General features: G+C 39.2%; 1 protein-coding gene across 2 annotated transcripts in view; it reads right to left on the bottom strand.

Moving 5' to 3' along the window:
• Positions 1-4,737: 4,737 nt before the first annotated feature.
• The window catches only part of gopc (golgi-associated PDZ and coiled-coil motif containing), a 37,361-nt gene continuing 24,130 nt past the window's right edge, over positions 4,738-17,968 (bottom strand). For both annotated transcript variants that reach the window (XM_042390566.1, XM_042390568.1), the window contains 5 exons: positions 17,800-17,965; positions 17,589-17,684; positions 15,840-16,004; positions 15,592-15,757; positions 4,738-6,799 (listed from right to left, as the gene is read on the bottom strand). In XM_042390566.1, coding sequence (XP_042246500.1) covers positions 6,684-6,799; positions 15,592-15,757; positions 15,840-16,004; positions 17,589-17,684; positions 17,800-17,965 — 709 coding nt within the window. In that variant the 3' untranslated portion in view covers positions 4,738-6,683. The remainder of the gene's footprint in view (positions 6,800-15,591; positions 15,758-15,839; positions 16,005-17,588; positions 17,685-17,799; positions 17,966-17,968) is intronic.

Below are 17,968 nucleotides of genomic sequence, written 5' to 3'. Positions count from 1 at the left end.
GGTATGTTGTGGTTTATGTTGTTTAGAACATACTATATAATATCATGCTAAACTGATGATGTGTGTTGTAAGGCAGACTTTCTGTGCACAGTAGGTGGCACTATGAGAAAGAGACAATATGGAAGCATAGTGAGTTTGTGTCTAAAATAAATTAATTTCCTAATTTTCATCAAGTCTATTTTTGGAAAAGTAAAGACTTTTAACCCACATGACCTGGTCAAAGTTTGATTGAAATGTGTACTGTCAGGTGTGTAGAGACAATATGTAACCGCAGCTGGACACAGAAAAATACTCATATATTTGAATGGAGAGTGTGAGCGAATCCACACCTTTTTGAACATTTGCTGCTTCCACATAGTTTTAGATAAAAACTTCATTTGAACCTTAAATGAGTCACGAGGCTTTGACCTACAAATCTTGAATTCACATGGTTTTTCTATCTTTTACTGTTTTTGAGATATTAGAGTGTGAGTTTTACAGTCTTTTCTTGCTTCTCCTGTTATTTTATAATGATTGTGTATTGCGAAATGTGTCACAGCACTGAGGAAGTGACATGACGAGGAGCAGTTGGAGAGGAGAATTTTAGAGTACACTTCTGGTTAAATATCCTCATAAATCCCATTACTTTGGCCAAATCTTACATTAAAAATCATATTTTAGCAGGGAATTTCGTGGCGAATCCATTGATACAGGTTTGAAAGTTGTCAGACTTATAGTTAAGATGTCAGAAGCCTCAGTTTGACACAAAGTCCATGCCTCCCCCATTGTTTTACATTGTAAGGGGTAAATTTGATGTGATGTGGCGCTGCAACTTTCAGGGCTTATAAAATTCAAACCGTTTGAGTTATTACAAAGTTTTTAACAACTTTTTTTCAGCACAGTGTCAGAAGTCATCTATTAAAGTTTGAAGCCGATACCATTAATGCCCTCGAAGGAGATAGCATTTGTTCGGAGGCCAAAATTGAGGCAAAGTCTTATTTTGAAAGGCTAACTGTGGACTTCCTGTTGGTTTTGGTCAGGGCTGTTAGTGTATGATTTGTAGGTCTTGATGAGACGAATAATTGAATTTTGGTTTGATCTCTCTACAACATTCCTACGGGCCGTGGCGGCCAGTTAACCCTCCTGTTGTCCTCGGGTCAAAATTGAAATGGTTTCAAAAAAGTATCCTGAGCATATTTTGGCACTTTGGGGTTAATTTTTACATTTTATCAAATTTTTCACCAGACCTGATATGTGTGCCAACTCTGGTGAGTTTTTGAGCATATTTAGGGGGTCAAATGTAGGTGTGAAGTGGCGTAACAATAAAGAAAGACAGAAACAAACACACAAATACAATAGGGCCTTTGCCTTTTGGTGGGCTCGGACCCTAATGAAGAAAGAAAGGAACAAACAAACAAAGGACTGGACTCTTATCGAACATGGAACGAAGGACTTAAATATCATTTTCTGTGTCCACTCTGTGCTGCTAGAGGACACCCATTAAGTATACATCATGTTGCTGTTTTTATCAACTGTAGACCACACCTTGAAAATTTCATGTGAATCAGATGATATTTGTCATGTAAGGCTGACTGCCTGTTGTCAGTAGGGGGTGCTATGACAATGCCTCAACACTGACATGTAGAACAGTTCAGGACAGGATTCTTATCAAGTATGAGAAATTTGGTGCAGGTTGGACAATGTACATTGAAGCTGCAGCAACTTCCTGCTTCATAGCGAAACGTCAAAGTTTGGCACATTGCCACGGCAAGAGCGTCCAGCGAAAACTCAAGATTTTGATAACTTTTCATCACAACCTAGTCTTGATGACACACACTGATTTTGAAGTTGTTATGATGAATTCTGTAGGAGTTCGTTAAAATACAAGGCATGCAAAATCACCAAAATTGAGCAATAAATTTAAAATGGCCGACTTGGGTTTAAGCTATTGTTATAACTGTTGACATTAGGTGGCGCTCTGCCTATGACTCAATGTTGTCATGTGGATGTGTTCAGGCCAGGACCCTCATCAAGCATAAGAAATTTGGGGCAGATTGGGCAATGTATGTTAACGTTGTAACAACTTCCTGTTTCATGGCAAAACATCAAAGTTTGCCGCGTCGCCATGGCAACAGCGTTCTGTGCATCTGGCAATGATACATGTCCCTACCAAATTTCGTTCATTTACATCAATTTTGAAGGAGGGGTTTCAAATTTGAAATTTTGTAGGGGGTGCATTCAAGCCATTTTGCCACACCCACACTGTTCGGTGCTCAAGCCTTAATTATTCCTTCAGATACAATGGGGCCTTTGCACGGCTAGGTGCTCAGGCCCTAATTACAAGAGGGCCTTTGCACTGTTCGGTGGTCAGGCATCTGTTGACAATCATATGACAACGTATCAGTAACATTACACCTTGCACTATGGTTTCAATGTCTATATCTGTAGGAATATGTCACAGACATGAAGTGTCACCACTGCGGGTCAGCCTATGCGGTGCACGCCAGGGCAGGGAGCCTCTCTGGCAGGGAACTCCAGTACAGAGAGTCGGTGACACATGGAGCTTCAGCAATATAATAAATAATGAAAAAAAAAAACACGTCTGTTTTGAGGAGTGTATGTGGCTGACAAAAACAGCCCCAACCACACAGTGTCCCAGGTGTCTCCTGAATGAAACATATAAATGAAATTTATAATTAAATGATATGAAACAAGCTATTATTGATGGCCATTATCAAAGCCAAACTCTATGTAGAAAGATAGAGCTGGCAGCAGAAGCACCGCAGCAGCAACGCTGTCTGTGTGGATGCTTCAAGCGTGCGAGACGCAGCAGTTAAGCGACACACACGCACTGCTGAGGTTCACACAAGCTGTGTTTCCCAGGCGTTACTCCAGACAGGAAAACCTGAAAATAACTCCCAGTGATAACATTGGATAATAATGGTGGAGCCACAGGGTCATGACTAAAATATTAATATCTTCCTGCTTGAAGCTTTATAAAATCACAATAGTGTTCAATTTTCTTACCTATTAATTTCCACCTCTAACTGATTTTTATTCTTTAAAAGTCTTAATACTTTCAATAAGAATTCTAATAAGACTGAATCCAGTCTTACCTGAATTCCTATTCATTTCTGATACTGTGTTTTATGGCACTGAAGACATTTTTCTCCAAATGTATCACAAATAAGTCAAATTAGAACCAAACTTTATTTAAAGGCTAAATAAATTGCTTAACTTCAATGCATTACCTATAAAGATACACATCATAATATATGTGAAGAGTTAAGGGACACAAACCAAGCACCAAGGAAACAGAATAACAAAAAGCAAGTAAAAAATCTGACATATATATACAGACAGGTGACAAATTAAAGGAAAAACCGGTGGGGGTACTGCGGTGGGGAATGGTCTATTCCAGGATGACTTTGCCCCAATTCATAGGGCACAAGGGGTCACTGAATGATTTGATGAGTATGAAAATGATGTGAATCATATGCTATGGCCTTCACTGTCACCAGATCTCAACCCAATTGATCACCTATGGGAGATTTTGGACTGACGTGTTCGACAGTGCTCTCCACCACCATCGTCAAAACACCAAAGAGGGAATATCTTTTTGGAGAATGGTGTTCCTCAGCCGTGGCATTGATTCTACAAGTCTCTAGAACTCTTCTGGAGGGAGGAACACCATTCTTCAAAAAGATATTCCTTCATTTGAAGATGGTGATGATGATGATGATGATGATGATGGTGGTGGTGGAGAGCGCTGTCTAACACGCCAGTCCAAAATCTCCCATAGGTGTTCAGTTGTGCCCTGTGAATTGGGGCATTGCCATCCTAGAGGAGACTACTCCCATCAGGATAGAAATGTTTCATCATAGGATAAAGTTGATCACTCAGAACAACTTTGTATTGATTTGCAGTGAAACTTCCCTCTAAAGGGACAAGTAGACCCAAATCATGCCAGCAAAATGCCCCCCACAGCAACAGAGCCACCAGATCCCCTCACTGTAGGGGTCAATTCAGTCATTCAGACCTATACCAGTTTTTCCTTTTATTTGTCAGCTGTTTGTATATATGTATAGATATATGTGTGTGTATATATATATATATATATATATATATATATGCTGTAAGGTCAGACTGTCATGGTGTACTCATCTTGCTTTGGGCCAGAGTAACACATGTAAGATCTGGGCACAATAATGTATTCAATCACTATCTTTGCAACAGCACATTGATGAGGCCTGTGTTGATTCAACTCACTTACTAGTTTAGATTTATGGTTGGTTGTATTTTACTGCATTATACTGTGAGGTGTTCCTGTCAAAACACAATGTGTTACAATAGAATGTAACGCGACACAATAAAGAAAACAATGACAGTATATGGTGTACAGCAATTAGTGTAAGTTGAGAAAGACCCCATTCTTAAGAATGACTGTACTGGATTACATTATATCATAACAAGTGTTATTGTGCCCACCTCTGTATATTCAACATACAGTACCATGCCCAAAAATGTCAGTGCTGGAACAAGGTTAAAAAGCTTTGGCGGGATAACAGGGGGTCACTGGAACATCTACATTAAAGTCATAACCTAATATTTAGAACATAATATCAGGACAGGGTTTTGAGTTCATAGACTAGTATGAAAAGTACAGTCACTGAAATAATTACACTGTCCTAAAGGACTTGGGAGAGTATTTGCAATGTAAGGCATTCAATGTTTTGACATGCTTTTTTGTGTTTACATCAAAAAAAAAAAAAAAAAAAAAAAACTACAAGAGGGAAAATGACCGTCAGTGTTAAATGGACATATGGCATTGTCTTCATTGTTTGTTTTGCTGAATGCTGACTCTGAAGGGCCTTATGACTTGACAAGGACCCCCTAAAAAAATTGGGGATGGGAGTACTACTAGGGCTTTATAGGACACGAGTTGTTGAGAAAAAGAAGGCCGCGGTTCTAGATTGGATTTGGGGGAGCCTTTGAAATGGTACTTGTCAGACCTTTATGACACATTATGCTTTGAAATACCAACTTCAAACGAAGGAAACCCCCAAAGTGAGAATCAGCTAGAATTATCCGTTTCTTCTCAGCCACTGTTGCCAAAGTCCAAGAGACCCTCTCTCACCAGAGGGTAAATTCATCACCTGAAAGTCCTCTATTACAGATTTCTCAGTTGGATAAGAGGGAAAAAACAAACAAAAAACAGAATACTAATAAGATTGTTGGTTTATTAAGTAAATGTACGTATGTATATTTGATACACTATAACCATAAAAAAAATTCTGCATTTTAACGAATCTGAATTTCAATTTAGAGCCAGAAGCAGCTGTTCAAGTACTTTTGAATCTCCAAAGAAATTTTGCCCACTGTTTTTTAACTTTTAGTGTATCCATTTATGTGGTTTGATAAGGTTTTAAATGTGTTTCAAAAAAGTTTGAAAAAGGCAGGATTTGATCACATTTTCCTATTTGATATTTGACAGGGTTTTTCCAATTCAAAATTTTATTTAACATCTCATTTGAATGAGCATGAATGGTCTTGCTCTTGCTAGCTAAAGTGATCACATCTGAGAAGGTTAATAGATTTATTCTCTCTTTTTTTAAAACAATGAGTATAAAAATTCTCTGCCATTTTTCATTCACTTTCTCTTTAAGATATTTTCCTAGCCTCTCCCAGAGTCCCTATAGGACAATATACTGTAGTCTTGTCATAGTGTTACCAAGACCAGATGAGTAGCTATACAAACAGAAGCAAAACACTCTTCAAGTGTCCTGAAAAGTGGCCCTTACAAGTATTTCTCAATAATTGGTAATCTCTTCCTCCCTGATGTTACTGTGGCTCTATGACAGCTTGATGACTTCTCCTTTTTCTGCCATTTTCTAGCATGCAGCTGTCCTGTTAATTCCCATTAGTATCATAGCTAAATATCAAATTCACACTTTCAGTGTGTTTTCATCCATTTAAGTAACCAGGTTATTTAGAGAAACCAGGTAATATCAGCAATTGGGGAACAAGTTTACCTGCGCTCTTTACTGTGCACTAAAGCATGGCTTACTGATTTTAAGTGTATTAGTGATAGAATACGCTACTTTCTGACTTTTGTGTGTGTGTGTGTGTGTGTGTGTGTGTGTGTGTGCGCGTGTGTTTGTGTAGGAGCTAACTGACAGAGTGACAGAGTGAAGCTTTTCCTTCACAGCACAAATATGTCTGAATTTAACAGACCAACTTATTTAGACTTATACAGGCCACTTTGAGTTAGTCGATCTTTGGATGGAATTATTTTAAATATGAAAATGCATCACTCCATGTAATTACCTCTCCTTTCATTCAGCCACTCCACTTACTTTCCCTGTCTTTTGTCACATGCATGCCTACATGTAAAAAGCCAATTAGCAAACTGGTAACATGTATACATAGCCAAGATACATAGCTGATTGCATGACAGTTAAGAAATCAGCTTACTGGAGAAAGCTGACTGTAATCTGGTTACTTCAGTGCATGTTAACAGACTGATTACCACATGCCCAGACTAAAACCCCAAATCCCACCACACAAGAATACCAAGAGGAAAATGGGAAAAAAGAGGGGGATTGTTTCTGCTTGTCATAGAATTCTTTGATTCAGTTCTTGAAAGGGATTTTTCCACCAATCCTGTTGCTATCTCCCCTAATAACGATGGCTTGGCTGGGACTCTAGGAGGAGAAGTCAGTGTCAGGAGGCTTCGAAGGGGTTTCCTCTGAAGGTGTCTCACTGGAGATCCCAGTATCTCCATTCTCTGGTCCATTGCTCAGTGACATCTTCTCCAGAGCTGCAGGTTGGACACAGATTCAGATGTATAATAAATTATATGTTGTTGTACATCAACCAGAAAGCATCCCTCACAGCAGAGTTATTGACTCCTGCTAATGAATGTTGGTATTTGGGCACTACACTCTGTGTCACTATTGCCAAATGTCAGCTAAGGTGAGCTGTGATTTAAAAAAAAAACAACACAAACAGTTCTCTGTTGTACCAGTATTTCATTGCTGGAAATTGAGTTTTTAAAAGGATATAACCAATTCCTGATACAAAAAAGTTAATAAGAGATTGTTAGAAAAGCAGCAAAATAACTTAAAAACATCCATCAATACCTCTCAGTCTAATCATGGATCATTATTCAACTCTGGGGTATCCAACTATAGGCTCTTTACATCCCAAACACATGTATTAAAACTATAGAGGAAGAATATTGAGCAGTCTGTTTAGCATGTGTTAGCACTATGATAACCTGGGGTCCTTAATAAAAAAAATATGTGCTCATCCCATTTGTTTAAAATTTTTTTTGTAAAGAAGCTAGCTCAATTCGAGAGATATTTGTAGTGGTGTAAATGGTTATATGTCTCGTTTTCAACCCGGGACTTAATTTCTCTAGTTTCTGCCATTGTGACAATGGTGTCCTCTGTAAAAAAAAAAGTTACTCATAACTCCAACTGTCAGATAAATGTAATGGAGTAAATATATTATTTCTCTCTAAAATGTTGTAGAAGTATAAAGCAGAATTACATGGTTCAAGTGGCCCTCTTTCAAGAATGAATAACTACCATTGGTAGTTATTCAGACAGACAGTGACCTGTCTGAAAGCAGCAATGGCACCAATGTCCAGGATACACTAACTCTATAACATAAAGTGTGCTTGTGTGTGAACTTATACACAATTACTACAATTAACACCATACAAGTTAAAGTTCTGCTTCATGGTCTGTCAGACTTTTAAAAGGACAGCTTTTTACATTTTCAGAGTGAGTGAAGGAATAAGGAGAGTAGAGATGAAAGTGAGGAAGAATCACAGGATGTAATATTAATGGTGTTGAAAGAAAAACAAGGAGAAAGTGAAGAACTGATTCAAGAGGGAAGAAGGTGCAATTGATTCAAGATTTAAAGAAAGAGTTAAGGAGGAAAGAGAAACACATAGAGGCAGCCCAGATGCCAGGTGATGGAGAGACATGAACAAATTCAAAGCAGGAGGCAGAAACAACTGGTAAGGTCTGACTTACACCTCTAGATAAATGAATGTTCTGGTAAATATTTTTAAAAGCACAGTCTGTTATCCAAATGTAAACATGAACCACTAAAACCACACGAACAAGGGTGTCTACTCAAAATAGGGCTTGAGGAGATTCACATGACAGACCCTGGTCTTCTGTCTATGCTCTGGAGTGCTGACAATGTAACAAATCCCTCCTTGGGCTCCAACAATTTCTCTTTTGCCGTCTTAGGAGGAATTTAGTGGGTGAATTAACTGGGTTCAGCCCATTTGAACTTGTGTATGGGCATGAACTGAGAGGGCGGCAATAACAATGGCATGGCTACATCCCAGTCTCCTGGACAATTCACAGTGTAGGCTTTTATCATGGTCTTGAGAGTCTGATGGTAGCATTCAATGGCACGTTGAGACTGAGGTTAGTAGGCAGAAGGTATAATCTGCTTGATCGCTAGTTCATGCACAACTTCCTGGAAAAATCTTGAGGTAAAATTCTTTCCACAGTCATGCTGAACCTCAACTGGATGGCCTTGGTATTTCTTAAGGTTACAACTTCAGGGAATCTAGTGGCTACATCCATGATAGTCCCTAGATATTTGTTACGTTTTTTGGTTTTGGCCATGGTCCCCACACAGTCAGTCAGGACAAAGGAAAACAATTCCTGCATTATTGGTGGAGAACACAAAGGTGCTACTGGAATCACCTCATTGGGTTTACCAACCGACAGGCTTGACAACTTTGGCAGAATGGAAGCACAGCATAGTGCAATTCTGGCCAGCAGAAATTATCTGAAATTATCATTATCTTCTCCTGAGTTTTTTCATATCCCAAGGTGACCAGCCATAGCAGTTTCATGAGCCAAGCGCAACGCTTCCAGCCTAATATTTTAGGGTAACACAGTCTGAGCTACTGTGGTCCAGTGCTTATTGGCAGGATGGCCCAGTGAGATCCACTTCTCATCAAGACTCCCTCCTGAAAAAAGAACCTTTTTGCCACACCCTCGACCTTGCTCTGACATATGGCATCAAAATTGAACATTTAATAGTTTTTCCACAAAATCCTATTTTATCAGACCATTACTTAATGACTTTTGAATTCCTGTTACTAGACTACTTGCCATTAGACAAAAATGTCTTCACTAGATGTCTATCTGATAGTGCTGTGTGAATTTAATGCCATGTATAAATACAAGAGGACTCTTATGCAAATTTTAGTCCCTCCCAAATTGATCATTTTGTTGATAGTGCCGCACCTCACTAGATACTGTTCACTGCAAATGACACTCAACTCCATCACCCCTTTAAAAAAGAAGATAATAAAACAAAAGTGGTTAGCTCCATGGTATAACTCAAAAACCTGCAAATTAAAGCAAACATTGCTAAAATTTCAAAGAATATGGCATTCCACCTGGGAACGTTGCCTGGGAGTTATGCCCAACGGGTCTACTGCAATTACTCTAGGCTGAGTTGCAAGCAGAGCAACTGATTTTCCTTCTTTTCTTTTCAGAGCAAAGCAAATGGACAGTAATAATGCTAATGCTAACGCTAATTTCTGCTGTTGAAAAACAGGCCTAAAACCATTAAAACAAAATGTACTCACTGGAAAAACTGAACATCTGACTCCTTAGAGGGTCTCAGATTAAACAACCAAATGCTGAACAAGACTTTTTTAGGTGACCAAAATGTTATAATTAATTTTCATGAACTGAAAACACACTGAAATAGCGATGGCTAACACATCTATAATACAGCTATGCCTATACTCTGTCAAAATGAACATAATGATGCATTAAAGAAGACCTGAAACTAGCAATTAAGACCATAAACTCATTAGGAAAGTGTTTACTGAGGTAATAAATGAAGTGAGAAGTAGGGTCACTTTCTCATAGACTTCCATACAATCAGACTTCTTTTTGCAGCCAGTGGAGTCGCCCCCTGCTGGCCATTAGAAAGAATGCAGGTTTAAAGCACTTCCACATTGGCTTCACTTTTCAGACCGGGAGCTACCTGCTTGGTTCCACCAAAATCAGCTGACACAAGTCTTGGAATGTAAAGACCTAACATGCTGCTAGCCACCTGTCAAAAGCTGCTCCCTGCTGCTATGCAACATCAAGGTAGGTCTCCCCTTGCTTCTGATGGAGTGACCTAAACTTGTGCTTTACCTTCAAGCACACTCTGAATAAGCAGTGTCCACTTATTCTCTGGCCGATCCAAATGTTGCATCATTTTTTCAAATGCCTCAAAAAATTACCCAATTTCTTCCTGGTTAAACTTAGGCAGCAATTTCAAACAACTGTTAACATCAAATCAAGCCTCGTGTTTCCACTGGTGATTTACCTCCACTTCAAAGACCTGAGCCACTGAAAGCAATGCAGGATATTCCTAAGCAGAACACTGTCTAGCTTAATGAGTGGGGGCTTCCATAACACCCAATAAAATATCCAACAACACCATTATACCAACAGAACCAAGGATGGAACTGTGCTAAAATGTGTGGCTAAACACATAATTGTATAACCACTCCCCTTCTTACCCTGGGACGCTCCCCCCCCCCCAACAATCAGAATCTCTCCCCCCGCGTTCTGATTGCCTCTCCTCTTCCCCTTTTTTCAAACCACGAGACTATTGTCAAAGAAACCTGCATGCTTTTAAAATGCTATAACACCATTACTTGTATGTGTGTTAAAATCAAGTAATTAATATCTCAATAACCATTAGAGATAAACATGTGCTGTTTGGTTGTAAACCCCTGAGCATAAGAACATCAGATTTTTAGTTATGGTCGTTATTTAGTAACAAGGTACAGTTGTATAACAGATGGCTTTAAACACACAATATGTAATTTCTGCCAATAGGGTTTCTCAATCAAAACAATAACAAAAGATGGAAATTGATGACGCTGTGATGAAGCATGGGATCATGGGATTTGTTGTCTTCATTGTTAAACAACCGGCTTCTCCAAGTTAGGATAACTTCAGTGTTCATCGTTCAGGGTGTTTTTACCGGGAGCCAAATTAGCCACAGAGGTCTTGTCCTCACCAGAACAAACAGACCTGGTGATTAAAACTGGTAAAAACACTGTATAAAGCAGTTTCACATAAAAAATAAGTGTTTCTCTGATGGTATTCTGTGGGCACAGGACATCCAGGAGGGGTTGCTAGGCGAGCTGCTGCTAACGTTTGCTCAGCTTGTTTCTCTGATGACTTAAGATCCAGATGTCTGATGACTAAAATCCTCCATCCGGTTAAAAGATATAGTTAAAAAATACCAAGATCTAAAAAGTTTATCATAAAAATGTGGCTTAAAACTAAATAAAAGTCAATTTATGCTGACGTATTATCTTATATGCAAATACTCTGTGGTAGACGCCATTTTGGCAAATAGCCAAAACACCAACGTATTATCTTGTAAACGTATACTCTTTGGGAGACACCATTGTGGCAAACAGTCACAATGCCGACATACTATCTTGTATGCCTATACTCTTTGGCGGATGCCAGTGTGGCAGACAAACCACAACACCGACTCATGCATCTTGTGCACGTATATTCTTTGATAGAGGGGGTATGAATCCATTGACAAGCGACCAAATGAAAAAGACAGTTAAAATGGATTAAACTGATTAAAATTACAGATTTCTCTGGGTTTGAAAATTAAAGGAAACATTTGGGATAATCAACAAAATGTATAACACAGGTCTAGTTGTTTTTCAGACGCTTTAATGTGGAATAGTTACATATTATAGCTTTAAAATTAATACAAATGATCTGACCTCCAGTGGAGGCATGCCCTATGAGGGGTTCAAACACTGACACCACCCCTGGGGGGGTCAGCACATCCTCTGATTGGTCAGATGCTTCTCTGAATTCCCTTACCAAACTGTGCCTATACAAGACTGTCACTGGAATGCAGCAGGGGATTCTTCTTGTTAACAGTGCAAAGTGTCCCATTCTTTCTCTGCGTTAAAACTAACTTTAACTGACGAATCTTCACCTCCACTTCCTGCAGTGACAACACCGTTTACATCACTCCTGATGTCACTACACTGCTCAGCAGCCACCAGCCCACGGACACACAAGTAGCACACTTCTTCTCTGCTAAGTGGGTGAATTCAGAAATCCTAAGTTGCGTCTCTATCAGAACTTGATTCCAAATTTGCCATCCCGGTTTACCAGCTGCTTCAGGTGACGGTCACTAGTCCTCTTGTGTTTATTCATCTGCTGCACACTTTCCCTGACAAACTCCAGTTCTGCATTCATTTATTTCTTCACTGTGGGGTTACTATGTTAGGTCAGTCTGTTAGTAATTAATGTTTTGTGTATAAAGTCATTGTCTTTGTTTTCTGTAACTTACTTTAAGTTACTTTACATATCCGATTCCTTTCCCTCTGTCTACCTGAGTGCAAGTTAATTCCTTCCCAAAGCTGATTTGTGCATTAAAGATTTCCTTGGCTGATCACCAAGAGAAATGATTAATTAGAGGTGTTATACTGACTCTGAGGTTATATCACTGGATGAATAATTCAAGTGGTTCTGTGTAATAATTCTGATTAACACTATACTTTCCCAAATTCAGCTTAAGTTTCCCTTAAGCAACTAGTCTTTCTTAAGTTTGCACAAGTCACTACACTCAAAGTCAGTTTGACAAAATTTGTTCACTTGAAAAGTAGCTATCTTTACGAACTTAATACTAACACAGAAGCCAACACAAGTGACAAGTTACTGAACAAAACTAGCATATACGCTACTCTAAGTCATCCACGAGTTGCAGGCAACACCAAAACAGCCCCCACAAAATTCGATACTTGAACAAAACAAAACAATTTCACCCCGTTGTCCAGCTAATAAGACACACCTCCATGAAATGCACACAACCAATATGTGAATGTTAGCTAGCACACCTAGCCTATTCTCACTCAACACAATAATGTGACAACCAGTATACACCACTATATGACATCAGCAACTAACTAAATACTTGCAGTGCTGATATATGTCAGCCTAACTGGAGATAAGTTCTCTACATACAGACATCCGTTTTAGCAACACTCAACACAGCATAGCTAGTCCATACTCCATATGCCTGTCTACTCTAACAGCCTCACAGTGTATGATTCTTTGGCAAGCTGAATGCAACTCCAAGTATCACTGTCTGCAGAAGGAATGCCTGTATGTCACTAGCTACTGTCTGTATGTCACAGCTACTCTAACAAGGAGCAAAAATATCCAAGCTAGAGCAGTTAACCAAAATCAGCATAATGAACAGATTCAAGACAAGCCCTCAAAAATGTTTAAGAGAATGACTGGCAGCTTGGCTCCTGACACTCATCTAGGCTATGCTCATTCTCTAACTAAGTGTGTGTGTGAGTGTCAGAAGAGTAATGTTAGTAATTACAGTGAAGGAAATAAAGGCTGTCTGGCAAGAGTGCTGCCCATGAGTGACCAGCCCAAACGCAATTAGCAGAAGAAGTTCTTGCTCAAGTTTTTTTTTTTTTTTTGGTGGTTGGTCCACCAAAACGGAAAGGAAGCTGGGGGTAGTCAGCTTAACAGTTCTCAAGGAAACAGATGTTTTGCAGGACTGATTCTCGGATGTTAGCTCTTTCTCTGTCTCACAGTAGTTCAGTGCCAAAATCACTTCCTGGACACTACTACCCAGAGCCTTATTACACCTGGACCACTGGATTAATTGATAAGTCCCACCCACTACCAGCCAGCCAGAGGGAAGAAGGATTGATAATGTGACTAATCATATGAGCCTACTACTCAACCCAACACATGGTAAAGACAGGCGGTGATGCTGTTGAGCTTTGATTTTGTCCGCAGGCATCAATGACAACGAAAACTCTTAAAACAGAGTTTATAAAATACCATTATGTATATACAGTGTGCACTTCTATGCAGGCCTTTGCCTGTGTGACAATTAAGTTCAACTTAAAATGTATTGTAATATACTGGCACATGCATTGCCTTTTATTGTTTGGCATTCTTTGCCTTTTCCTGAATGCCTGAGTGACTGAATCAAGTGAAACTCAGTGACTTGTTTTATCCTTTTGCTGAGGGAGGAAGTACAAAAGTCTACTGAAATTCAAATTGATACCGCCAATGCTCCAGCAATTTTAAGATGAACCCCTATTTCAGCCCCCATTGTTCAGGTGACATGATGATTTCATCAATACTGACCTAATACGTCCATATAATTACATAAAATAATTATATATTGTTATATTATATATTATATATAATATTCTGCTGTATACAACTACAACAGAATCAATACCACAGTGAAAGGTATTAAACCAGTTCCCTACCAGAATATTCTTAGTCTACAAATCATTTAAAATACAACTGGCAACAACATTACCAATACCAATGCTATCACAATATTCCCTTCTTTACCTAAAGAAAACCAGTAGTAAATCCACTTGGCTGCATATAGCAGTACATCTCTACTATATATCCTCCAAATTGCAGTTCCAATATTTGCTGGAGAAGTTGAAGGTATAGTAAGTGACTCTATCTTTTTGAATACATCCAAAGTGGGAAATGTTCTTATCAGTACAATTGCCATATTAAATTTGCAAGCAAGCCTTAAACTAGGGAAATAAGGGCAACAACAATGAAGAAAAGCAATAAGAAATAGAAAAACAACTACACATCCAATGAGCAGGAGGAGAGTGAACAATACAGTTTCTTAGTTAATGAGAAATTCCAGTATTCTTCAACCTGAGTTATCTTTTCTTAGGACAGTGTACAGTTTTTAACATAAATGATGCACTGCACCAGAGTTAGCTCAAAGCTAATTTACTTCTGCAGTCCCCCACAATCAAAACATTCAACAGCACAACAACAAACAGTACAAAGTAAGAAACAAATTAAAAGCAAGACTACCTGCGCTAATGAGAAGACCATAGATGAAATTTAGATTCAGTGGTTACAGAGCTGAGTGGTTTTTAGTACATTTTTTAAATTGGTTTTGAATGTATTGATGGAATTGCAGCTCTTCATATCATCAGGTAGGGCATTCCACTGAGTTGTGGCTTTCACAGAGAAAGCTGACTGCCCAAATGCAGTGCAATGAAATGGCATGGTACAAACTGTCTGTCTGTCTTGTCCTTCACCTTTTAATAATAAAAAATATCAATGATACATTGAAAAAACACAATATTTCTGACTGCAAAAGGAGATGATTAAATGTGATTTTGCTTGGACAATTTTTCAATACAATAGTCCAGTGCCTCAGAGAACTTACTAATAATACTGTAACTGCGGAAGATATCCACTTTATTTGACTAACTCAGACGGCTAAAGCTTTATATTATCTTCTATTATCTAAAAACTTTTTTTGGTTTGTCCATCACTCACATTGTAAGTACATTTGGAGGATCTCCTGATGATCAGAATGAACAGAATGAATGATGAAAGCTCAATATTCTTATGGGCACCCGACTATTATTTTAAGACAGACTTGAAAAATGGTGTTTAAGCTTTTCATTTTTATCTATTAAATTTAAAGCATTCTGAAAGGCCTTTTATGGATGTGTGAGCATCCTGTTTGTGGTAAAAACAGGTTTTGAAAACTTACCCTGCAGCGATGCTGAGCTGTCACCAGGTGGCGCTGTACTACCATCCTCCAGTTCATCCAAGTAGAGTCGGTAGCGATGGCCACTGTCATCTTCATACTCCACATTCTCATCATCGCTGTCCACCTCTGGAGCCACATACACCACCTCAAACTCTATCTGCCCTCCCTGATACCCAGAATGAACACTTTGAGAGAAACAGAAAAACAGTGTGGTGTGGTGTGCGTATATGTGTGCACACCTGTGTTACCTGCTGAGACAGAATGGTGACAGCCTCCTTGTGTTTGGCATCACGCAAATTGATGCTATTGACGGCAAGAATGGCATCTCCGACATGCAAACCTCCACATCTATCTGCAGGCTGACCAGGATGGATCTCTGAAATTAGAATGGGAACACCGTGCTCCTTCCCACCCTGACAAGACAACAGACATACAAAGGTTAACTCAGCTCATTTGGCCAAGTACTCTTCCTTTTAGGTTATTTTATGGTAATGTCAAAAAATATCTAAGTGTGAGATGTGCTGACCAGCCAATAGAAGTGCCTCACCCCAACTATGTTTACTAATCACTCACAGCAAATTTGACTTCAAGTGTTGAACATCCCAAATGGGCATGCACCCCAAATGGGCATACATGTAGGTTTGTTTATAAATGGCTGCAATTATATAATGCTTTCAATATAGCGTTTCTGCTGGCCATTCACGCATTCACATTCACACACTGTTGGCAGCAAGCTACCATGCAAGGTGCTGGCACAACCATCAGAAGCAATTTGGGGTTCAGTATCTTGCACAAGGACACTTTAATTGCAGACATGAGAAGCTAGGGAATTGAACCACCAACCTTCTGATTAGTGGGCCAGCTCTACCTCCTGAGCCACAGCCGCCTTGTATGTTGTTTGTTTTTGCATACATTATCAATTGACAGGCAACATGATCAGACATTATTTTAATCTTACAGTTCATCTCAACAGTTCTACTTAGTTTCCAAAAGTGCCTTTAGACAATGATCAGTTGTCGTTGCATCTGCTGCCTGGTAACACTGAGGTTCCGTATTTTGCTTTGAAGGCAGCAGGGAGAAGCTCCCCCACTTCCGGCTACCTCCAATTCTACTAAAACCCATCATCAACTCAGATAGCAGTGGCAAATGCTGTGCATGTTAACAAGATCGTCAGTGATTCCTCCCTCTCCCAATGGCTGCCATCATGTGTACATTGAAAACAGTGATGGCAGCAGGAGCTGGCTGTCTGAAAGCACCTTTAATGCTTCACGATATGGAAATCACAAGCTTGAGGCACTTTCCTTGCAGTGTAAGGGTCAATTTTCTTAATTCCCAGATCCTTTGTTAGCTACTTAGAGGATTTTCTACAGCTTTTTAAACACATCTTGATAAGTTCAGAAAAGCCAGGACTATGCACGAAAACTTGCACAAACATGATCTGTATGGAATAGTTAATTAGGACATGTTCCCTATGATCTATTGACAAAAGACTTCAATGTGCACTTTTTGCCTACAATCACAGCAGATAGAAGGCTCCTCTCCCAAAGCTACTAAGCTACTGAAGAATACTGCAGCTGAAAAGACATTACAATATTACAACAAGACATGCCTCAATCAACAACTCACAACAAGAACAAGAACTCTTAGAAACACGAGAAATAAGGTATGATCTAAGGTACTGTCTTTACAGTGCCTAAAATTGACTGATTCTGGAAAATGTTGAAACATGGTCTGCTTCTTGCAACTGTGAATTCTTGTATGTCTGAACTCTTGGACATGAAACATTTACTGTTCTATTGTTGAATTTAGCAAATGTCATTGTTGTGCATTAGAGTTAGCAGAAACATTTTGTGTTCAAGTTTATTCCCTGCTGCTTGCACATTGTTAATGTTTAATTTGAAGTAAGGAGGTTTGCATCCATAGATCTTAGGTGCAACATCAAGAGGCTGTCAGGAATGAAAAAACAAACAAAAAAAAAAACGATTGTGACTTCTTACTGTGATGGAGATTCCCAAGCCCTCGTGGTCATCTTTGACTAGCACCACCTTTCTGATAGGGCCTACTCCCTGGGTTTTCTTTAACATGTCTGAGTCCTATAATCACATAAACAAATACAACTTTGAAAGCACAATTAAAGGAAATAATATATCAATATCAATATATAATAATATATCAACAGTTTCAACTGCTTTGTATTTTTACACTCACATGCCCTACAGGAGAGGGAAGAGGTTTCTTAGGATCATTGCGACCCCTACATGCTCGGATGACAGTCTTATGGCGGTGAAGGTGAATCTCTGCCTCCAGTTGGTTCCACAGCTTGTCATGTGCTGGCCCTTTCATGTCACGACCCAGTAATTGGATCTGCTGCACCCTG

This window comes from Thunnus maccoyii, chromosome 17 (assembly GCF_910596095.1).
Source record: "Thunnus maccoyii chromosome 17, fThuMac1.1, whole genome shotgun sequence".
In the NCBI taxonomy this organism is placed as follows: domain Eukaryota; kingdom Metazoa; phylum Chordata; class Actinopteri; order Scombriformes; family Scombridae; genus Thunnus; species Thunnus maccoyii.
The sequence above is the reverse complement of the archived record's forward strand: the minus strand, read 5'-3'. Positions and strand labels throughout refer to the sequence as shown.